Raw genomic sequence first — 25127 nt, 5'->3', positions numbered from 1 at the left:
ACACACACAATCCTACAGAGGAACACCGACACAAAGTGCCGGGCCGACAGGTCTACCCGTCTCCCCGCCCACCCCACGGTGCGACGGCGAAAGGGCTCCGCTGGCAGCCCGGAACGCGAGGCGTGGCTGCTGCTTTCGGGGGAGAAGGGCCCCTGCACCGCGGCGCTGGGAGCGGAGGCAGGGGGCAGGTGGGCGCCGCGCTCCCCGGGAGCCCCGGGGCCGGTGGTGGTCGCGGGTGTCCGGGCGGGACGGGAGGCACCGGAGGCGGCCGCCGCCTGGAGCGGGCCCCGTGGCGCTGCCGGGGTGGTGGGGGGGCCGCGGTGTTACACGTGGGCTAATGGCTGCGCTTCCTGCGCCGCGCACAGGAGCCGGCTGCGTGTGGGCTGCTGCTGAGCGGGGGAGATGGAGGAGAAGGAGAAGAAGAAGCACCGTGCGAAGCACAGCGGGCCGAAGGCGGAGAAGAAAAGGAAACGTTACCTCAATGATCTAGGAATAGGGGACGAGGAGGATGCTCGGAAAAGAAACCCCAAAGCCTTCACGGTCCAGTCCGCGGTGCGGATGGCCAGAACTTTCCACAGGTAAGGAACAGGGGTATATATATATATAAGGAACAGGGATATGTATACGGTGTGCAACGTGCAGAGTTAGGCGGCTGGACGGACTTTGGCTGGGGTTTCTGTACTCCTTTGAGGAGAAATGCATATAGTGTAACTTGCGTGCTCATGAAGCTTTCACCATTTCCAAGGTTGTGTTGTAACTTACACGTGTGTCACCAGTGCAGTGCTTTCTGCATCTGCGTCAGGTGCTGCAGGTGTGCTATTCGAAATGGAAAGAACAAAATCTGTGTAGCTCTTCAGATTGTCGGAGTTCCACATGGACAGTAGCAGCCAGGCGCCTGTTGAAACTTCATGTTTGGATTTTTGCATCTGCTGAAGACTTTCAAAAAGAAACGTTACTGAATTGTATGTGTTTTGTTCTTTTTTTTTTTTTTGTTATAAATTTATTCTCAGAACTCAGGATTTGAAGACTAAAAAACATCACATCCCTGTGGTTGACCGTACTCCTTTGGAGCCACCTCCTGTGGTGGTGGTTGTTGTTGGCCCTCCCAAGGTTGGAAAGAGCACTTTAATAAAATGTCTCATTAAGAACTTCACAAGGCAAAAATTGGTTGAAATCCGGGGTCCTGTTACAATTGTTTCAGGTGAGAACAAAGATACAAGAAATTGAAATGCTTATTTTACACTCCTTAGTTGTCTTGCTTTTAGGGCTAGAATGTGTTCACATTCTCATAATTTTTGGTCACGTTGAAGAAATCATTTGGGTGTGTTATCAGGCATGTTCACTAACAGAATAGTGAGACTAGGGCTTTTGCATTTCTAAACTTGTACTTTCCACCCTGCTAGGATCCCAGTTCTCTTTTTTCTTTCTGGCCTTTTGTCTGTTTTTTCCATCCCCAAATATTTTTCCTAGTTTTCATTTTCTATTGGGTTCTCTTTTCCCTCTTGAACTGATTTTCTCTAGCTTTATCTTAGCTTCTACATGCGTTTCTCATTCTTTAAGGTTCCCTGACTTACAGTCCCATCTTTGTTTACCTTTCTTTCTTAGACCAAGAGTTAATTTGCTTAGGCATTTCCAGTTATGTTTCTCCACCTCACCCCCTAGTCATTTCCATTTCTTTTTTGTGAAATTTTCAGTCCCAATTTTCCTTTGGCCTAGCCTGTTCTTTTCTTTACTTTTCTTGTGTATTACCAGTTGGATCACTGAGGTCCTAGGAGGAGCATCTCAGCAAAAGAATTTTTACAGGAGATCTTGCTTGGATCTAGACAGCCATGTTTGGTGTAGGTAGACTCCACAGATTTAAACTAATAAATCTGTGCAGCATTGGAACAGGCTGCCCAGGGAAGTGGTTGAGTCACCATCCCTGGAGGCCTTCAGGAAAGATGTAGATGTAGAACTCCGTAGCATGGTTTAGTGGTGGAATTGTAAGTACTAGGTCAAAGGCTGGACTAGATGATTTTAGCGATCTCTTCTAACATGAACCATTCTATAATTCTGTGATCTGCTATTTGCAAGGAATAATTGACAAATATGGAAAAGGGAAAAATGGAAAGGGAAAAATGTGTTAAATTGGATTTCTTGGTTGGTCTATTGGGACTCAGGGACTGGAATTTGGTAACTTTAGACGATAGTTATTTCAAGATGTCATTCTTGTCTAAAGTTTCATTGGACAACTCTGGTTAGTCAGGTCAAATTAACTCTGGGTACTTCCTTCTAATTGAGGTGCATGTTAAGAAATCTTTCTTACCCTCTACTTTTTTTTTTTTTTTTTTTTAAACTGTATCAGGGTGTAGTTTTGTCCTTTTGATATTACCTGGAAAAGTATCTGTAAAATAAAGTCCTTGGTACTAACTCTGGGTTACTAAGGATAAGCAGAAGTTTTCTTCAAAGTAAAAACAAACAAAGAGAAAACAACCTTTTTTGAAATTAATATTGTTTTTGGAAAAGGCAGGACAACTTCTTTGAAACCATGTACTCAACCTGATAATTTTAAACCAAAAGGTTAAAATTTAGCAGAACTAAAAGCGTATGTTAACAGGCACTTGACAAATGTGACATTGTTCAGTCTATATGTTAGACAAGAATGTGAGTCCCAGATACTATTTAGGGACTTAAGGAGTATAAATTGGAAAAGCAAGCTGTGGAGTAATTAATTTGCTTTCTGTTTCAGTTTTTGGTTCTTCTTAATCTTGTTTTCAGGTAAAAAACGCAGGCTAACTATTATTGAATGTGGATGTGACATTAACACAATGATTGACCTGGCTAAAGTTGCTGATTTGGTAAGTTAATGATAGATGGTCATTTTAATAAAAATAAATATTGGAAGTACATCTTTTGACTGGACTGTACCAAGAGTTTCTTTGATGCAGTCTGATGTCTGTCTTTGAAGGCTGCTGTGCAGCCGTGTGGTTGATTTCAGTGAAATGTGATCACCTTTGTAACTTCTGGTAAAATTTATTGTCTGTTTGTAGTGAGGACCTGATGCACAGTCCATCTATCTATGTAGAATTTTGTGTACATTGAGTGTTCATAGCCGATAGGGCTTGAGATCCTTAGCTAAATATTGACTGAATTCAAGTACATACAATAGTCCAGATACTGTTCTATCTGCATGTTTTCTACTTGAGGAAGTGAGATGTATTAAAAACAATCTGCAAAAATCTGTCAGAAAGTAGATGTGACATGTTTAAGATGCTGAATGCACACAGTGATGCTGTGAATGTATTTGGGCTTATTGTTAGGAGGCTGAGATGACATAATAACTCGCTGACCTTTTTCATTATTTGCCATGCATTTTAAGTTCTTCGTTGCTGAGGACCTAACATGGCTTTGCTTCCGTTTTCATGTTACTTTGGGTGCCACTTTCTTGTGTCAGTGTATTTGAGCGATGCACAACAGTATTACAGTGTGTGAAGAAAGCTTGTTTGTCTTGCTTTACCAAAACACTCTGCCTTAGAGGTCTTAATGAATCTAAGACAAAGATACCCGTAGCTGAGGGATAACTTAATTTTATTAGTCATTCCTGCCAATATTGGAGGGTTTTCTATTTTTCATTTTTAAAATTTGCCAAGTAGATACCTATTTGGGCCTTAGTATAATAGTGTATATTATTGTATTCATAGGGCAGCTGTGTTCTTCCATAGTTCTATTCGTGAGAGTGTGCAAATGAGATCAGTGCAAAGATTTGATTGACTGGAAAAGCTGATCTGATTTCCTAAACTGAACTAAATTCTGAAGCATTTAAGATGGATAGTGTAATTAAAAAGACCAAGTTGGTTTTCAGGTTATATGAAAATACATAACAAAACTTTTGCAGGATTTTTGTTCTGAAGAAGGTTATGACCTTTAATGGCTTGGTCTTTGAAATTAGCTCATATAGGTATCGTGGTGGTCTTCCAGTGAAACGATGATCTTGTGTCTTTCAGGTTCTGATGCTTATTGATGCCAGCTTTGGATTCGAGATGGAAACATTTGAATTCCTGAACATTTGTCAGGTACATGGCTTTCCCAAAATTATGGGAATTCTTACCCACCTGGATACATTCAAGAACAACAAACAATTAAAGAAGACAAAAAAGAAGTTAAAGCACAGATTCTGGACTGAAGTATATCCGGTATGACATCCAGCATTCATTTTCTGTATATTGTGCATTAAATTAGGCTGAATTAAGACTAAAGCAATACTTAAAAAAATTACGGCATTGTTAAAATCTCTTTGATAATACTCTAAATGGACAATTTTGATATTATATCAGATAATGTGATCTTCTATTTACTGAAATACTTGGATAATTATTCTGTGTCCCAAGCTACTAAATGTGTTGTACTAGTAAAAAGGTCTGTTACACAGGTATTATGCAAGGGGGATGTGCTTGTTCAATTTAGGAGACAAACTGAACCTTTGGACCGTTTTTTTCTTTCACTATCAGTTGTCTTTTCCTAAGATTTAGGGGGCAGTTTTCATGTTGAATTAAGCCAATTAGTTTGATCTTTTGGAATCCATTTTAAATTGCAATTTACATTTATAATTTACGAACTAGAATTCCATTGGCTTTTTCAGTTTTGCAGGTATTAAAATGATATTTAATGGTTTTATGTCTTTTTAACGTGTTTAGGGTGCTAAGCTGTTCTATCTGTCTGGGATGGTTCACGGAGAATATCAAAAGCAGGAAATTCACAACTTGGGGCGTTTTATCTCTGTTATGAAATTCCGACCTCTTACTTGGCAAACCTCTCACCCGTACGTTCTTGCAGACAGGTGCGTGCTTTTCTCTGATCTTTATTCTCAGCATAGAAAACACCTTTGCAGTTAAAAAGGTCATTCATGTATTATTAGAACCAGTCAGCTTTATGTGTGTAATGGGTATTTAGTAATTATCTTGATGGCTTGGGGGAAATTAAAATATACTTTTAAGTTTGCATTTGTGAGTTTAGCCATTCATTTTCTACTTGCATTGGATCATGTTGCCTGGCCTTTGGTATATAGTAAATCCTTTTGAAACCCAGGAAAATAAGTAATTAAAGGATCCTCCTTGTTTATGATTATATTAAATCTCTGTAGAAAAGTAAAAGAGCACTCTAGCAGTTTAACAAGGGCTGGTGAATTAGTTCATGTGCAACATGAAAGCAATCTTCATGATGGCTATACCTACCTGAGAAATTACCTCTCTTTTCATGTTTTATTGCCAGAATGCTTACAATTATGATTAAACTCTTACAAGGATCTAGAACAGTTTCTTTCAAAGCTGAAATTCTTTAGGAAAAAAATCTTAGAGAAGTAGGTAAGCATCATGCAGATACACAAAGCAAAGACGGAGAAAAAGAGACAAAAACACTCGGTAGGCTTTCAGTCACGTTGTTTTAGGTTACTCTAACTGTTAAAATTACTTTGGTTTCTGGCTGGGTTTTAAGTTCATCTGCAGCCAGAATAAGTGTCCCCTCTTTGGCTGTTTTTGTTTCCTCCTTTGTGCAGCGTAGAAAGCAGTAGTGGAAGCAGTTTCCATCTCATCTGCCTGAAATCAGTCTATTTTTCCCTCTGCCAGTCCATGTGGTATTTTTTGTGTTGCTCGCTGACATTATTAAGGAAAAGAAGGTACTACATGGCTGAAAGGAATACATCTTTCAGATTCTTAAGGTGCTAACTCATTTTCCCTCTACTAGCAAAATTGATTTGAGGAGTTCGTGTGTGTAAATAATGACTAAAATGTTAAGCAAGAGGTATACGTTTAGGGAAGTGTCAGTATGTCCTCTGGAAATATGTTGTTGGACATGATGATGCAACTTCAAAAATATTTTGCAGTTTTATTTTAATTTTTTTTTCCCTTCATGATATTTGTCATTTACCAGTTTGATTTTTAGAGTTTGCAAAGCATGACTTACTGGTGCCACAGTTCTATTCTCTTAATTTTTATTGTTTTTTTTTTTAATGTTGGGTAGAATGGAAGATTTGACAAACCCAGAGGATGTCCGAATCAATCCCAAATGTGACAGGAAGGTATCAGTTTACGGCTACTTAAGAGGAGCACACTTAAAAAATAAGAGCCAAATTCATATGCCAGGTAATTTATCAGATTCTTGAAATTGTTTGTGCTGATCTGTGTAGCTGATGTTATTTTTATTGTGAATTTATTTGCATCTTTAAACAGTACATTGTAATTTTTTTCACCTTTCTACGGTCTTGGAAATTGTTTTTTATAATAACATTCCTGTAGAAATGCATTCTTGTAAATAGTTTAGCTTTTAATTCTGCGGTTCTCTTACAGTGTTAGATTATATTGGCAGCATCTGAAGATCATCAGCGGTGTTTTGCTTTAAAAGGTGCTTGTAGTGTAAACTAGCTCTAGTAGTGAAAATGAAATTTGGCTTATGTAAAATTTCTCATACTCTCTGAATAAATTTAGTATTTAAGTGCATGATTTAAAAGCTTAAATTTGGAGATATGATAATACTAAATTTGCAATCCTACTGAGGAAAGTGAGTTACTAATTTTCTTATTAAAAACAGGCAAACACAAAGCTTTTCAGTATTCTAGTGACAAAACGTAAGCTTCTCTAAGCTCAATGGTAAACAGAAGAATCAGATATTTGATACAAAGCTTGCTGCTGAAAAATTACTGAACACTGTTATGTTTCTTTACCTCTTTGTGATGAATTGTACACATTTTAGAATTTAAACTTTGTGACAGCCTTATTGCTTCATTGTCTGTCACCCCAGGTGTAGGGGACTTTACTGTGAGTGATGTGAGTTTCCTACCAGACCCCTGTGCTCTACCTGAACAGCAGAAGAAGCGTTCATTAAGTGAGAAAGAGAAGCTAATCTATGCCCCTCTCTCAGGAGTGGGGGGTATCGTGTATGATAAGGACGCTGTTTATATTGACCTTGGTGGAAGCCATGCTCATGAAAACAAAGAGGTAAAGGAATGTTGTTGGTATGAATTCGCCTGTCTTACAGAATGTAGTTTTCACCTTTAGAGCCAAAATGAAGTGCTTAATAATAAGCTTACTAAAAAGAAAAAAAAATCCCTATATGTTGGTTAACTTATTTTTCTGTTCTAGTGATTTTTCTTTGCAAAATGTTGTGCAAAACATTTGAAAGATCAATTACTAATAAGTAATTGAAGTTAGTTTTGGAAACTGTCAAAGCATTGACTTAAGACTTACGGAAGCTCCTGGTGCTGGGATATTATTGTTCTTGCTATGTAAATTAGGATACTTGCAGGAAAGCACGTAAAGGATTTGACTGGTCAAAGGGAGAGATGACGTATTTTGCATATGAAACAATTGACTTTAGCTGTTTTCCTCTGTATTCTGCTGAAGGTCGATAGTACATAAGATTGCTTATATTTATTGTAGTGGTTACATACTGTGAAGGAGGCCATCTTTCATTTTTCATGGGTTAATACTACATGCATTTGTTGAAGAAGTGAGACCTTGCTATGCTGAGAAAATGTGTATTGAAAATGCTTCAGAATTTTTTTCTTAACAAATGAATATTTCTACTGTTTTAGGCAGATGAATGACTTAATTAGTTGTTTGTTTATTCATCCTAATTTAAATGTAAAAAAATGTTTTTTTACCAGGAGGATGTGAGACCAAATCATGAACTAGTTCAGAGCCTCATCTCCACTCATTCAGCAATTGATGTTAAGATGGCATCAAGCAAGGTTTCTCTCTTCATGGACTCTAGACCATTAGGTTCAGAAGACGTGGGACAAGAGTAAGTTTTGAATTTTGAACATTGCGTAGTGTTTGAACATTAAAGAGTCTCTGGTTTTATGTTTTAACTTACGAAAAATTCTTAATAGAGCACAATTAGTAGAATGGCTCATTGCCTATTTCTTTGTCTTCTAAGACTTCTCATACCAAGTACGTATTTTGAGAAACAACTGGTGTTAAAGTTTTGCAACCAGTATAATTCTGCCATCCAGAAATTCCATGCTGATATGGTGTTAAGAAGTTTAACTGTGCTATTCGTCAGAGCTTTGGAGAACGGTAGTTATAATCTTCAGTGAAATTCCTTGAATTCCTTGTATAACCCATTTTCTTTCAATGGAAAATTGAGAAATTTCTTAGAATTCTGTAGGCCTATAATGTAGTGTGTATTCTTGAACTAAGAGGTTTACCATACTTAAGTCTGTTGCCTTTCTAGTGTTTTCTATAACCTCTCTCTGTTTTTGATATTCCTCTTACAGAAAGGCTTTAAAATATTAACATGAAGCTTAATTGTTTCACTAAAATTTACTTGCACTTAACTCTCTTTCCCCCAAATGTGATCTTTGAAAACAGGTTTGTGATGCCAAAAGAAGAGAGGCAGATTGATCCGAAGACTGGAAGAGTACGTCGGAAGGCATTATTTGATGAAGAAGAGAAGAAAGAAAATGTTGATGCAGTTAGTGATGAGGAAGATGACCAAGAAGAAGAAGCCATGTCTGAGGATGGAAGTGATGGTGACGATGAAGAAGATGCGGAGGAAGAAAGTGATGAGGAGGAAGAGATGGCTCTTGGGAGTGCTAAGCACCTGAAAACAGAGGTGGCTAAAGAGGAATCCATGAGTGAACTTCCAGCATTTGCAGATAGTGAGGACGATCTTGAGATGAGTTCTGAAGAAGAAGGAGAAACTGCACCTGAAGAAAATGAGATGGAGGAAGATGATGACGATGAGCAAGGGACATACAGGAATGAAAGCTCAGATAGTGAATTCGAGGCTGTAAGCAAAGGAGTTGCTGACTCTGAAAAATATGAAATAACTAGTGCAGATAGGGAAATGAGATCGCAACTGTCAGCTCGCAGTCTGAAAAAGAAAACAGTGCTCACTACAGATTCGGGAAATTGCACAGCAGAAGAGGCATCAGAATCTGAGGTTGAATCCCTTGATGAGGGAGGTGATGAAGAACAATCACATGATGAATTAGAAGCTGAAGTGTCAAATCAGAAACAATTTCAGCAAACTTGGATAAAGAAAGCTGATAGTCGTAGACAGAATAAACTTGAAGCTGTAGAAGCTGAAGCTGATGATGATATTGAAAATCTACTGAGAGAGGAGGAGGAGTATGAAGAAAAAATAGACTTCTCAGCTGACACTGCAGGTAGACTGTGCATGTTAAATTTTTCTAATGCAGCTGTTTTGCAGATGTTTTTATTGGCTTCACTGGTAAAGAATATTGTAATGAGTAAATATATGTATTGGAGGGGCAGCATTGTATTGAGTGGCCAACTTCAAGTTTGGAAACATCAGATTATTTGTTGTTAAGCCTTTGATTTGTAGTGTAGGAAGCTGGTCTCAGGTTTCCTTGCTCAAAAATGGAGGTGATTAATTTTATAAAATTCAGTGTTTCTATATACGTTTCTTCTTACCTTTAATCTTTCTGGATAACTATGTAAAATAAATTAAGATGCTCTATTACATTTAGAAAGAATAAACCATTCTTGGGGGAATATTACTAAAATGTTTTAACCATTGACCTGAGCATTTGAATATGTTGCCCTGAGGCAACATAACACATTTCCACAGAGGCTGCAGAATCTCCTTTCTCAGAGATACTTAAAAGCTGTTTGGGTGGTCCTGGGTAACCTGCTCTACGTGACCCTACTTGAGTAGGGAGGCTGGACAAGATAACTTCAGAGGTCCCTTCCAGTCTCAACTGTTTTGTGATGCTTTGGACAGGAAAAGTATCATCATGGAAGTAGTCAAATTTGTTAGTAGTGCTAATAACCTCTTAATGCTCTTGTCCTTCTACAATTGGCGTTCATCAGGAGGGAAAAAAAAATAAAAGAGGAGATAAAACCTGTTAGCCACAACTTAAGTTTCTGTGTATATATGAAGTATGAAAAAAAAGATAAACTGTGGATTGTGTTTACATTTCTTAAGCGTGGGGAGGTTATGTCCTTATTTAAATAATTTATGTCGTTCCTAAGTTTTGCCATTTTCTGGGGATGCAATGTGCATTTTTTCCTTTTCAGGTGCACTGAAGTGGAAAGAGGACCTCACACAGAAGGCAGCTCAGGCCTTTCTAAGACAGCAACAGTCAACCCCTAATCTTCGTAAACTTGTATATGGAACAGGTACAGATTTGTCTGGAAACTTGTACAATCTTAATATATACTAGGCTTTTAGCTGCTACCCAGTTCGTGAGTCTAAATCTTGGAGCACTTTTAGAGGGAGGCTTGAGGGGAATTAATTGAGTTTCTTAATTGCCAATACTAATTTTCACTGATAATTTTAATAAAAACAGTTTTTACTTTTCCAATAAAAACATTTTGAGCTCATTTGGCAGGCTACTCGGTTGTTACTCATGTTTTACAGAATAACTATTTTCCCCAAGGCATCAAAATTTAGTCGCTTCTATAATTGTATAGTAGTTATTACACAGATCCATTATGGTGATTGATGCCTTTCATAAAGGAGTGTCTTTTCATTGTCTGTTTTTAGTAATTTCTGTCTCACAGTGATGGAGAGTGGAATATCTGTTCTTTTAGACATGTCTTAGTATTATGTCTGAGTTAAGGGTGTTTGTCAAGGAAAAGCAATAAGTAAGCCAGCTGACTTGAAAAGAAGATAAAATAATTTTTATATAATTTGTCCTATGTAATTCACAACTTTGCCAGGAGTTGTCTGAATGTATAAAGTAGAATACAGTAAGAATTTGGCTTCTATAAACCTCTCACAGTGCAGGAATGGAAAGACATACAGACAGATTTTCAAGTTCAATATTCTTGACTTAAACACTAGTTTAGTGTTGCTTTTACTGCCAGATCATTTTGGTATTGTTTCTAGCCACGGTATTGAGAGAACACTGTTTACTTATGGGGCGTTATTGGTAGCAATAATACCTGTTATGCAAATAGAACTAGATCTCAGGTTGGTCAAGTAAGTACATGGAATTTGTGAAGTAAATTGTGTTTCAATACAGAACAACTGCACAACTGAAGCCAAGTATGGTCACAGCATATAGTTATCTTCCTGGCTGTTGCTTACCTGACGTGTTCCTTTTTTATGTATTAGTTTAACCCTTACACTGGATCAGAACCATGACTTTTTCTTCAGTCTTTGATATTTTTGATATAAGGTGCTTTTAGCTTGCATCTTTCTTTTTTTCCCTCAAACTACTGCAAGTGTTGTGAGACGAGGTAGAAAAGAGGTGGTTGACGAAAGTAATCCATGTACTGTGGAGGATGTAATCAACTGTCTGTATGCTTCATGTAGTGATTGAGGACAACGAACATGAAAGTGAGGATGCAGGTGATGAACTTGGAGGTTTGTTTCAAGTCAGACGTCCAGACAAAGAATCCAAAGAGAAGGCTAATGCTCTTGACTGCTCCAAGTTTCTGATAGAAAAGCCTCAGGACTGGGACTTAGAAGAGGTAATGCACTTAGATAATTGTTTTTGCAAATCATATAATGGTTATGTCTTGGGTATGTCTTCAAAAGCACTACTGAATTGTTGTGGAGGAGTGGCATTGAAACAAACCTATGCAAGGGACAATGAGTGTCATATATTTTGCTACTTAGGTCATTAGATGTATTTACTGGCTAACAGGATTCAAGGTCTGTTCTCGCTTGAATAGAAAACTAGGTAGATAAGATAGTTTAATGCTTGCTTCTCAATTATCTGATGGATCACAGTTTTCTGTTTATGTAAGAAACAGACAAAAAAAAAACGACGGGAATCAAGAGTGAAAATATGATCTGTAAAGACATTTGGGCGAGATTTGAGGTAGTTTCTCATTCCTGCTTTCAGCTGAGGCATTATGTAGTTTTGGTAATGATGTCTTGATGTGAAGGTGTGTGTGAGAATATCAGATGATCTCTAAGCTGGGAAGATGGTTGAGGAGAGGCGACTGAATTAGAAAACCTTTGTGTTGTTGACCTGTATAGTTAAAGCCTGTTATCAACTCTTATTTTGCAGGTTATGAGCAGTATTAAAGACTGCTTTGTTACAGGAAAGTGGGAAGATGATAAAGATGCTGCAAAGTTGTTGGAGGAAGATGGTATGTGTAAGACTTCTAAAAATGGCTAATGGATAAAGGAGTTGAAAAAAAAATACTTAGATATGACATAGTTATGCGTTTAGAATGTTTTGCACTAGTTCTATGTTGAAATTTTCTTCAAACTGTAATATAAAGTATTCTACAGATGTGAATATATTTCCATGTTGCCGTAAAAATGTGCAAGTAGCACATGTTGAAAATTTGCTCTCTGAAAAAGGCTGCATATTTTAAATTAGGAAATGAGGTCCTTATTTAACACTCGATCATACTAACTTCACATTGTTTATATTAATTTAGTTACTAGTTATCTACATTTTATTGCTTTGGATAGTCTAGGTGGAAATAAACAGAAATTCTCTTTTATGGAAATACAAACTGATCACTTGCATTTGGCTCAGAAGTGAGATCTATCTTGATTTTTTTTTAAGGTTGTTTTTTGTTTGTGGTTTTATAAATGTTTGGAAAAACTTAAAAAAAACTTTAGTGATATGTCTATACTGTTTCTGCAGATTGAGGTTTGAGAGTTTTAGGAGTTTTTTAAACCTAAAAATTGTCTGCAATATGTATTTATCTTTTTAATTATTTTAATAAAGAAGCTCAATTGCTCTGCTAGGTGCCTTGAGTCATTGGAGTATTAACTAAGAGCATTCCTGTTACATGAAGTGAATTTTGTGAGGCAGCATCTGTGTTCATTTAGAATGATTAAGCTTTATTTATGTATTTGAACATAAAATATAAGTATCAAAAGGTAAAAGGAATATCCAGTGGAGTTCAGCTGAGAATATAGAGAATAGGAAAGACAGAACATATTTCTAAAAGTGGATAGGAAGTAAATATGTTTGGGCTGAAACTAATCTACAAAATAATTCCAAGGATAACACTGGAAGTATGAGAAATTCTATGGGACAGTATAACAGGTTAGATGTCAGATGTCATGGTTGTTTCTTGTTGCAGAAGAACTGTATGGAGATTTTGAAGATCTTGAAACAGGTGTTGTGCACAAAGGAAAGTCTGCTGCTGAAAAAGATGAGGTATGACCCGTGTTTGTGTATTCTGGAGCAACGTATATATGTATATGTGAGTTGCTGATCAACGAGTAGGCAACCCATGCAATACATTTTATTTTTGTGACTTGAAAGAAATGAATAGGAGCAAGGAAGAAAAGATACGTGACTCTGGAACCTATAAAAAACAAACAAACAAAAAAAAAAGTGTATTTTTAGATTCTACCATATTTGTTTAAAATTAATAGAGTAGATTAATTAAGTCATCTCACTATTTAACAGTAGATGTCAGGCTTAATCAAGAGTTGGAGGATGTGAAGTTATAAGATAAATACTTTAAAAGCAAGTGTTATCACAACTGTTGATACTCTGTCATCTGATGTGGAAGATTATAGAACTCTGTTTAAACACAACAAATAATGGAAACTTAAATTCCTTACATCTGTATAAAAGGGGATGGTGGAAGCACTTTGCTGCTGTGGCTTGGATGTCTCCCAAGAACAGAGCTGTAGTCATCTGTGATGATATAGATTGAAAAGTCAATAAATTTTTAGACTGAACAACTTGATGTCTTTACAGTTGGTATAAAATCAAGGGTAACATCATCATTTTGACAGCGTTCAAATGGTTTGTGAACAAGCTTACTCCTCTCTGGCCTCTAGAGTGCTTCCCTCAGAGCAGTACTACTCAATGCTATCAACAAGTTGGTTTTTCCTCTTCTACTACGTGTGCTTGTTTTAGATGTAGCATAATAGGCCTATTTTAGGGTCTCTTCCCCAACATTAAAATAAATGTTAAGTCAAGAACCCTTTTAGTGAAAAGGGATATGATAAGATTATGGAATGTTTTGGTCATAGCCGAAGTCACATGTTCTTTTATGAGTAACTTAGAAAACATTTCCATTTTAGGTAGAAACGAATAAGTCAATGCAATCACTTGCATTATGAAAAAATATTTCTTAATGTGTATTAAAGTGTTGATCAGAATGGCTTTTTTTCAGTTAACACTTTTACATGTTTGCTAAATTGCCTTTGATCAGTCTGAAAATGAGGAAGAGGGAAATGATGGAAAAAAGTCCAAACCAGAAGCTGAGGAAGAGGAAAAGAAAAAGGAGCGGCTGGACAAGAAACGGAAACTGAAAGAAATGTTTGATGCAGAGTATGATGAAGGGGATGCCACGTACTTTGATGATCTTAAAGAAGAAATGCACAAACAGGCCCAGGTACAAGCTGTTAACTTGTCAATTTATCTGACTGTATGTTTTCAGAAATGCCGCGCAGGTCTTTGCTGGAGACACACATGACAAACCAAACAAATCGAAGTTCAATTTAAATTGAGTTATTTAGTTAACTCTATTCTAAATCGCTGAATAGATGAAGTTTACATGACATATATTGACGTATTTAGAAGTTTTTAACAATAATCTATTTGTTACTTAGTAGTGGAACTACTATGGCAGTTCTTAAAAAATAAACCAAACAATGACAAAAACAAGAGAGAGGAGTCCTGATGCCCTTCTCTCCCCAGAAGAAGCTTTTTATGTGGAAGGAAGTAAAAATCCTTGTCATATTAACTTGCATCAAATATTTGCCTGGTATTGTTTTGGTGTGTTTTTTTTTTGCAGTATTAAAAATAGATGTGTAAGTTTTTGCATGGTAGTCTTCTCATCAAACTGTCAAGCTATTTTGAGAAAAATTGTTGTGATGATGCTCTATACATGTAGTAGGAGTTTTGAGGGGAACTACTCATAATTTGGTACTGATTTTGTTCCAGGCCTTGTTTCTAGATAAAATCCTCTGAACTTAAAAGTGGCTTATTTCTTTGGCTGGCTTGGAAGAACATTGTGTTAAATTCCTAATAATTTCACTGTCTTCCCTTCTAATAAAATCTTGCCCCAGATAGTCATTAAACTAAGTGTTACCCTGTTGTATTAGCCTGTGTCATAAGTGATCGTGGTATACTGACATACTTACTAAGAACACTTTAAGTGTTAACAAGTAATTCCAGTAAAATTACATGAAATAATTTACAATTGTTTCACTAGAGGTCTTTTTAAGAAATACGTACCTGCAGTTGGCTGTGCTCCTACTGCAGGATGGAAGGGCAAATATCTCAAACTGGGGATGTGTGAAGACTTCTTCAAAAAATAAAACAAAAAACAAACAAACAAAACTTGAGCCACAAGATTTGTGCCTTATCTTAGTACCTTGAAAAATGGAAGTGGTAATTAGTTTGCTTGAACATGGCATCTTACATTGTAAGATCACTGAACATCAGGAGCTCAAGTAGGATGGTAAAGCTTTTCTTATTCACAAGGATATCTTGTTAAATATTTACACAATATCTGCATTTATATGGCACAGAAGAACTTTAAAAGACACATTTGAGGATACAGAGTGTCTGAGGACACAGAAATATTTTTAAGCTGCTGAGTAAGATACGAGCTCTTTCCCCTTATAAGTGGCACCTACAGATCAGGATGTTATGTTTAAAAGGTAATTGGGTTCCTAAATCAAAAATGTGCTTTTGACAGTTGTACCTTTTAAAATCCAAAGTCACCCTTATGAAACGTGTATCAGAAGTGGCTCAGTCATTTGCTTCTCTTGGGCACTGTCTTTCAAGTAGACTAACAGGCCCACTTGAGATTTCAAATTGGAAGGATCTCATGGTAGCAGAGAGGATTCATGGTTCTGAATAAAAAGTCACAAAACCTATTAGATCTTTCAGGAGAGATTTATATAAATCTTAGCATGTTTTAAATAGAACCAGCACCTCATGAACAAGTTGTTAATACTTGAGTTTTGTAAAACACGTGGTGACTTTCTCTTTGACACATAGCTTAATCGAGCTGAATTTGAAGATCAAGATGATGAGACCAGAGTGCAGTATGAGGGCTTTCGGCCTGGGATGTATGTTCGCATAGAGATTGAGAATGTCCCATGTGAATTTGTCCTGAATTTTGACCCTCATTATCCTATTATCCTGGGAGGTTTAGGCAACAGTGAAGGAAATGTCGGATATGTACAGGTATGTAGCCAAAGCTGTGAGCGCGTTTTCTTTCAGTACAGATGTGCTTTATTGTGTTTGGAGTTGCTTTTTATTTTCTGTTTCTTGAGGACATAGCAATCAGACAGAAGTATTTGTTTTTCTCTCTTGAATAATGGAATTGTTTTTGATACAATTAACTCTACAATAGCAGATGCTGGAGTTTCACAGGCTTAGATAGATAACTGGAAGAAAAATGTTACTGTTATTTAATGTTCCTAATAGGGTTCTGCAGATAAGTCTCAGGACTAAGGTACACTGTAATTGTGATTGCTAAATCACAAGCATGAATTGTATTCTAAAGTTCATGTTCTATCAAGAGGTGACTAGAGAAAAGTTACTAATATATAAAATTTTGTTTGCTTGTTGTAATGCAAACGTGATTTTGAAGTAAGTGAAATACTGATTAGCTTTCTTTCCAGTCAACGTAGCGTTAATGAGAGTGTTCAAGGATAAAAGCTTTCTGAGGAAGAAAATTCTAGTGTAGATGGAAGCTGCTTTCAGTCATTCCTGAAAGTAAAGGCTTGAATTTCCAAATTAGTGTGATTATCTTGTTATAACATTGTTTATCTTTTCTTCTAATTAGTTGCGCCTGAAGAAGCACCGATGGTATAAGAAGATTCTTAAGACACGTGATCCTTTAATTCTGTCATTAGGGTGGAGGCGATTTCAGACTATCCCCATGTTCTACATTGAAGATCACAATGGGCGTCACAGACTTCTAAAGTACACACCGCAACATATGCATTGTGGAGCAACTTTTTGGGGTGAGGGCATTATGGAGCTACTGTCTTGAGTTACTTGTATTCTGTAAAGATTATAAGGAAACACAGCTGGGAACTTTGGGAATGAAAGATCTTTAAGAAGTTGTGTTCCCTGTGGAATATAAAATAACAAAAAATGATACGGTAAAGCAGACAGTTGCTAAAAGAGAAGGTAGTGAGGTTTGGCTTTTAATTCTATTGTGAGCATTCCGCTTGGTTTTATTGTATTAAGGAGGAACCTGATATGTTTGGCTGTGTGCAGAGGGAAGGCGAGCAGTTGCACATGTATGGGCCCAACGTACAAATGCTTCCATATGTAGGTAAATTTGTGCACAAATAATTGCTTTAATTTTAGTGGGGCTATTTATCTGAGTAATGGATTGAATATTTTATTTAACCTGTCCTTGGTTTTATTTGTTGAGATTATTCAGGTGTTCCTAAGCGTTTTGAGCTTTACGTAGAAGCTATATGTTGTATAATGGAGCTCTTCATGCTTTTTTATTTAATTTTCTTGTAGGGCCCATCACTCCTCAGGGGACAGGATTTTTGGCGGTTCAGTCTGTCAGTGGCACAACGGTAGGTTTGTTACAACAAAGTGTCAACTACTGCTTTTCATGGGATTTATATCTTTATAATAAATGGGTTCAGGGAGGAAGGTTTCCATGTTGTAAAACAGTGATATTGTAGGACCTTAGCAGGTGGGTGGACTCATCTTTTAAAAGATGTATTGCAATTAGATAAGAACCTAGATTGAGGCTTTTTTTTCCTACATGAATTTTTATCTGCTATACTGAAAATGATAAACACAGTTACACTATTTTCCATGGAAGGATTTATGCCTACTTGTTTTTCGGGTACTCAGTATTTAGATAATTACTGAAACCTTTTTAAAAGATGAGATTGTAATATTTCTGTTGAAAAAGTTTGTCCTTGATGTGATTTTTCTGTATCTCAGTAGGGTTTTTATGAGTATTTGAATTCTTGTAAATAAGCAGTATTGATCTTTTTTGCATATGTTACCCATAAAGAGATCACTGTTTACAGACAGCATAGAAAAGTTTCTTGAGTGGTGTTGTAATAAGGATGACAGTAGTGATTATCTCTTTGTTAAATACACCTTGTAGAAGTCCTGTTGCACAGACATTGTGTTACAAGTATTAAAAGGTTATTCTCATCATGTGTCCACAACATAATAGTGATTTATAGCAGTGCATGACTCTTCTCCTTTGAGATTTTGAGCAAGATTCTGTTTTACAGAGAAAAAACAGACAGATAACAAGGACTTCCAGGTTGCTTCCAAGTTAATTAGAATGGAAGCTCTGAGAATCTTATTAGTGAATGGCAGGAATGTTGTGTCAGCGGTATCTTAACTAGTCTGTATGAAGTCAGTTTGTATTTGTTATCCTGAGGTATTCCTGTAAATGTTATAAATTCTGAACTAAAACTCCAAAAAGCAATGTAATTGTATCAATGCAATTGTTTCTTCACTATTTAGTAAACATATGTATTGCTATGTGATAAATACAGTTCAGCCATGTCTTTGATCTCTGCGTGTTTCAGCCTGATTTCCGGATAGCTGCTACAGGAGTTGTGCTTGATTTAGACAAATCCATAACTGTTGTGAAGAAATTAAAGCTAACTGGCTTTCCATTCAAAATTTATAAGAACACTTCTTTTATTAAGGTATGTATGTACTATAAAACTGTTCACTAGTGTTAGGAAGGAATGGAACTTGGTTCTACGTTCATTTGTCTTTCCCGAGGCAGAAGTTCTCCATAATCATTGCAGTGTCTCTAAAGGTACTAGCCAACAAATACCAATTACTTTTGTTAACCAGACAAGAATTCTGGAACAGTCACCTGGCTCACACTCAGTGTGGGTTTTGTTGTTGTTTTGTTTTGTTCTTTATAGTTTATTTTCTTCCTCAAACAGCAAGCTAACTCAAAGGTTAGCTTGCTGTAGTGGTAGACAACTCTGGAGAATGTTCTCCAATCCACAGTGTCATTCAAGCAGCTTCATCTCACTGAATTTCAGCTCTGGGGTCAAAGATGGCTTCTAGCAGTACTTTAGGACTTTACAACTATAGTTATGAAAAAGTCTGGGGCAGAAAATGTTGCAGAAGTGAATTTTGACTGACCCTTCAGCTCTCCTTAGTTGGGCTCTGAGGAAGAAATTAGGTTATTTTGTATTTGGGGCATTAAGCAACTAAGGACTGATTCTAACAGCCAAGCACTCAAATGTTTGCATTAAACATACGCAGAATTTTCCTGGATTTCCCCATAGTTTATGCAAGGAGAAGCGCAAGTGTTGCAGAGCTGTATTAGTCTCACAGCTAGCAATTTGAGGCAGCTTGCTTTACTTTTAAGGTATGCTATTTTCCAGCAAATCACTTGCAAATAGAACTGGACAGATTCTCTCAAGTGTGCTCAGTTTTAGAGTTTTAAATGCATGTATTTAATGCTAAAAACATTGCCTCTGATGTATGACTCCAAGGAGATTACTTCTAGTAAATTGAAGTCAGTTCAGTAGGTTTTTGGTACGGTCAGTACTTGTGGTATAAAGACAATACTCGGATCTTCTTGTTTCTGCATCAGATGCTTGTGAGGATGACTTCTGTTTTTGTGGCCTACATAGGTCACAGAAATAAACTTAGCATCTTGAATAATGATGGGTAATTCTCGCTTTTAGGGAATGTTTAACTCTCAGTTGGAAGTGGCTAAATTTGAAGGTGCAGCAATTCGTACTGTGAGTGGTATCCGAGGACAGATCAAAAAGGCCCTCCGAGCTCCAGCAGGTGCTTTTAGAGCAACATTTGAAGACAAGTTGCTGATGAGTGGTAAGTTGCACTTTCCATGTAAGATTGATAAGGGGCTGTTATCACACGACTTTCATCCTGCTTCACAGATTGAAATGCAGCGTCTCAGTCTCTCGAATCTGATAATTGAGATGTGAATTCACAAAGCATGAAATCTGCTGAGATGCAGAATGAAATAATAAAAAAAAGAAGTACATTTATGTTGGATTTCTTTCAGTTATACTTGGAAGTCTTACAGTATACAGATGAAAAGGTTTGTCTTGGAGATTTATTTCTCTGAGCGTTTTGAAGTGTTTTACACAGTGTGGTATGCTTTCCTTCATGAATGTGAATCGTATTTAGTGGTGCAAATACTAGAAGGATGTCTTTTTTACTGAGAAATCCAGTGTGTGGCATTGTAACTGGTTAATTTTTTTCCCCCTAATGTGTTGGGGAAAGTAAGCAGAGAACAGGGGTTAGTGATCTCCTGTGTTTGCTGAGCGTCACCGTGATGTTGAGAACGTGAGTTTGTATTTATCTAGGTTTATATGACTTCTGATGTCCTAAACACAGTGAAATTATGGACAGTACAGAACAAAAGCAGGTTAGTTCTTTAATGAAAAATAAGGAGAGGTTAGGCAAATCCTTTTTATCGGTCATAGTACAGGCACAGATAGATACATGAACTCTTGCGCTAGTTCGTTAATTAAATAGGAATATGGAGGGTGGTATTCAGCTGGCTGCTCTTTAGGAATCTACCGTCATCATAACTTCATGGCATTTTGCAGAATCCAGGTGTACAAATAATGACATTGTTTCTACCTAAATTTGAAGAGATTTGGTATATGTGCCAAATACAATACTAGCATGTGGTCTAGATGTTAGTTATATATTCTGTTCAGACAATATTTGCTTAAAATATGGATGTGATGAACTATGTTGTCACAACCAAGTGATATTTTTATTTTCTTTCAGATATTGTCTTTGTGAGGACTTGGTATCCTGTTTCTATCCCGAAATTTTATAACCCTGTAACATCCTTGCTGAAGCCAGCGGGTGAGAAAGACAGTTGGAGAGGAATGAAGACAACAGGCCAGCTGAGGCACGAACGAGGCATCAAATTGAAACAAAACAAAGATTCCCTCTATAAGGTATATTTAATACATTTATTTTTTTTTAAGTCAGTGATCACAGTCTAATCTGCACTCTGGCTTAGAGCTGTGCAGATGACTAAGCCCAGGGTAAACACATATATGCATATGTAAGAACATGTGATTTAATATTTTAATGCACAGGACACAGTACTTCCTGGCATGAGAGAGAATTGAAGCAGTGGAAAACAAATTGTTTTGGATCAATGAGAGTTTATGAAGTAATCTAGATAGTAAAGTAGGAGTGAAGTTTTCATTCACAGTTTGGTGCTAGGGTGTGGAGAACTTTTTTTTTTTTTTTTTTTTTTTTCCCCTGAATGTTGGAAAATACAATGAAAGCTTCTTAGAACATACGTAAGATGCGTGACCCTATATCCATTCTTCTAGCCTATCGTGAGGGAGAAAAGGCATTTCAATAAGCTCCACATTCCTAAAGCACTGCAGAAAGCACTGCCATTTAAGAACAAGCCTAAGAACCTTGAGAAGAAAGGCAAGACTCCAAAAGACCAGTGGAGACCAGCTGTTATCAGGGAGCCTCATGAAAAGAAGGTAATTATCACTTATTCTGAAACAAGGATTCCCTACTGGTAAATCTGTTGCTTAAACCATTTCTAACTATTGTTTTCACATTTGAATGTATTGCTAGTGCTAAAGATAACGTATGCTCCTACTGAAAAAGTATCACTGCGATTTTTTCTTTGTTTGTCACATGGTACATAAATAGAAATGGCTCTGAGTGGATAATGTCTTTTTATTAAGCTTGTAGGTCACCTAAAACTTGAATATGACTTCTGTCCTTGTCATAGTATTTTCAAGGTATTTCGGTTGGATATAGTGCTCTCATTGGGGTGACTTAAACTGATAGTTGCAGTCTTTTATTTGTCTCGTCATTATTATGTATTATTAACCAATATGGGACTTGAAGCAAATACTTCAAAAATTGAGAATTGCAGAGTGCTTTCAAGCAAGAAGATCTGAACTTCAGTTTGTGTTTGATAGTAGCAGTTAAGCACAGTCTTGTAAATAGTATCAAACCAAAATCAGAGTACACAAAAATTAAGTCGTTGTTTAACTTCTCAACAAGATGGATTAAATTAAACCACTTTAGACATTAGGGAACAGATGCAAAAATTGTTAGGAATTTGCCATGAATCTCTGATTCATTATATGGTTGTCAGCTGCAGTTCAACTGTTTCTTGCTCCAAAACTGAAATTTCAATTCATTTTTTTTTTTCTGTTTTAGATATCGGCCTTACTCAACGCCTTGAGTACAGTGAATAATTACAAGATAAAGAAAGCCAGAGTGAAACATCGACAGCAGGTTAAAGAATATCTTAAAGTTAAGCAGAAGGAGGAGGAACAAAAATTCAACAGGCAAAAGGAGGCTAAGAAGAAAATTTATCGAATACTGGGACAAAGGGAGAAAAAAATGCAGAAGTCAAGCTTGAAAGGATCTAGTGAGGGAGAGAAGGATGTGTAAAACTTTATCAGAGTTCAGGGCAAATGGGAATAATACGGTAGTCGTGCAATTTTCTATTGAAGAAACAAATGTATTGGACTACACTAAATGTGCTATTAAGACAGGAAAATATGCAAACATGACCTCCTTCAATGTATTGAACACATTTGCAAATGTATGTAAATAAGATGTAGAAGTATGGATTGTGATTTTTCTACATTATATCCTGGAGGACTTTCTATTTCAGTATATTTCTATCCATGCTGCAAGTCTGTCCAGCTAATAAAGTATTTTATTGCAAATTACTGTGTATTCTTTGTGTTTCGTCTTAATTCTAGTAGACTTCTGTGGAAGAAGGAACTCCAATGGATGTCTCTGAATGTGTTTGAATTGGCAGTACTGTGGGTTGTTGCCTCAATTTTTTTGTTGGCAAGTCTTCCACTAAAAGGCATGAAGATCATCTGTTAGTGGTCACGAGTTTTGTGTTCTCTGGCTTTGATGTACTAGCAAATGCCACTAGAGTAGCTTTGTCCTTTGCTTAAATCACCTGTTCCGTGCATGAACGCATCTCATATTTTTCTGCTTCTCACTAGATCTGAAATAAATGTTCAGAACAGAGCTTCATCCAGATCTTCTGTTACTTGAGCTGTTTCGGCATGCTGAGACTGCCAGTAGACCCCTCAGTTAAGTGCAACTTTCTGGCCAAGCAGTGTTAGATACTTTCTGAATGCTGGTAACTACTGGGTGATTTTCTGTGAGGTAGGCACAATGTAATTTTCTTCCTTTGGGAATGTCTTATTATGTCTGGCCAGCTTAGTTTGATGGTGTGGAGTTAAACTTTAAGATGAGTGAAGTAGTACCAGGTAGTTTCAATTCTGTTAAATTAACTGATGGTTGAAATCTTTTTCAGCGTGATAGGCTTTGAACAATCATTATTTGGGAGAGCAGAGGAATTTATTTTTGTTATACCATATATGCCATCAAATAGTTACTGTGATATACCTATTTTTAATACTTCATCCTCAAAAGAGGCAGTGGTTCAGATAAAAATCAGTAATTTCTTGGTCTCTTTCCTGAATGAATTCACTCTTTATCGTCAAGCCAAAATTCATTATTATTATTACACTGTGGTAATATTTGCTATCTCTGATGGGAGATCCCATATGGGCTCAGATTCCCTCACACAAAAGCTTTCTGCTGAATGGGTTTGTAGACTTCTATGTGAATGTTTAGCATTTCAGGACTTCCTTAATTAATCTCATAACATTCTGTGTACTCATAATATTGAAATTCTAATGCATCCATTTCTGCCTATATGATACTGGTTTGAAACCAGACTCAAATTAATTTGCTGGTAATTTCTTTTCCCCTGTAAGGTTCAACTAAGGTCATGTGAATATCTTTTATTTCTAAATAATTTAAGATTCTCTGCTTAACAAACAACCGTTGCCTTCAGAATTTTGCAACAAAGCTGTTGGCTCTGTCTCTGTATGTGTAGGTTAGGTATAATCTGAATTTGCAAGAAGTGTTTCCCCTTGATCCCATTTTTATGCCGTTGTGAGCAAACTTAAGTCTTAGGTGCCATTGTTTGTATCTTCCATTCTTCTATGTATTCCTTTTTGCATTTTCGCTCACAGTTCATGACAAGTAATTGCAAAGGTTTTTTTCTGTTTGTTTGTTTGTTTGTTTGTTTTGTTTTTTTCCCCAACCTAACATTACCACTGCAACACTTACGGTTTCATCTCTGCTGTTTATGTGTAATTTAAAATTATTTTGATGTAGTTTGCTGGTAATAGCTCTGCCAAAGATGAATTGGGAAACAGTGGATAACAACAATAGTTTTGTTGTGGAGACAGCCATTCAGAGAGCCAAAGTAGTATGAAAATGTTTAACTTGTGAAGGTTGTACAAAATATTCTGGATTATACTTTTTTATACTCTTTAGGTATCCCATTTCAAAGGGAGAGGAAAAAAATTAACTGATTTTTCTTTTTTACAGAAATTTAATATGTAGCAAATTGTGCAGAGAAGCTGGTGTACTCTGTGAGCTTGGGAAGTTCTTCAAGGACTCCTGAAGTACAGTTTTAAGTCCTACATTTAAGCTTATCTAACATTCATTTTAGCACCATGCTACTGCAATTGGAGCGTCTGTCACTGGTGACTTGCAGCTGTTCCCAGTTTTTCTGTCCCATTCCCTGCACTCAGGCACCTCTTCCTATGTCTTGGTGTCACCAAAACCAGATAGGAGAGAGCTGCCACACCTCTGTCAGCGTATGCCTACCACTGGTCTGCAGCAATTAACAGCAGCACTCCTATGGCAAATGGAAATGGCATTTAGGTGAGCTTTGGCTTTTTGGGGGTCTGCTGGTGGGTGGCAATTTCCAAAGCTTTGGTGGTGTCTGTGTAGCTGACCCATGGAAAAATGTTGGTGGTAGCCATCTGAACTACCAGCAGTTGGGTTTCCATCTGAAATACCGGTAGTTGGGTTTTAAAGAAGAAAAAGAAAAAAGAGGGGGCACCTTCATACCATGATATGCCTTTGTTAAGATGAGTTTTCACCTGGACATTCCGCGTGTTCAAGTGGGAGCAGATGGTCTGAAGGCTGGTGTGCTGTGGGCTGAGGAAGGGCACCTCTTCCATCTGGAAAGATCTGCTGCAGTGGCAGAGGCTCTGCTCACAGAAAGGCAAATATCTTGCAGTCTTTTGCAGAGCCGATTTTATTTTGGAAATTTATGAGGGAAAACAGGTTTAGTAAGCAACACAGCAGATTCTGTCACTGCTTTGGACTCGAAGAGGCCCAGCACTGCCCAGGTTTTATGGTGATAGAGAGCTTGGCCGAGGTCCAGCACATTTGCTAATTGTTCCTG

General features: G+C 37.1%; 1 protein-coding gene across 1 annotated transcript; it reads left to right on the top strand.

Annotated features, from left to right (window-relative positions):
* The first annotated feature begins 107 nt into the window (after positions 1-107).
* On the top strand, positions 108-22563 carry BMS1 (BMS1 ribosome biogenesis factor). The gene is made up of 23 exons (XM_084290510.1): positions 108-188; positions 366-578; positions 1011-1201; positions 2758-2837; positions 3984-4172; positions 4674-4816; positions 5995-6116; positions 6772-6968; positions 7637-7773; positions 8343-9142; positions 10017-10118; positions 11260-11417; positions 11963-12044; positions 12999-13075; positions 14088-14270; positions 15887-16075; positions 16680-16860; positions 17375-17433; positions 18418-18540; positions 19546-19693; positions 20627-20802; positions 21190-21351; positions 22046-22563. The coding sequence occupies exons 2-23, from the start codon at positions 403-405 to the stop codon at positions 22280-22282; spliced, it is 3912 nt and encodes a 1303-aa protein (XP_084146636.1). The 5' UTR covers positions 108-188; positions 366-402; the 3' UTR covers positions 22283-22563.
* The last annotated feature ends 2564 nt before the right edge of the window (positions 22564-25127 follow it).

The sequence above is a fragment of the Netta rufina genome (assembly GCF_964035555.1).
Source record: "Netta rufina genome assembly, chromosome: 7".
NCBI classification, from domain to species: Eukaryota; Metazoa; Chordata; class Aves; order Anseriformes; family Anatidae; genus Netta; species Netta rufina.
This window is presented reverse-complemented; position numbering and strand designations above follow the sequence as displayed.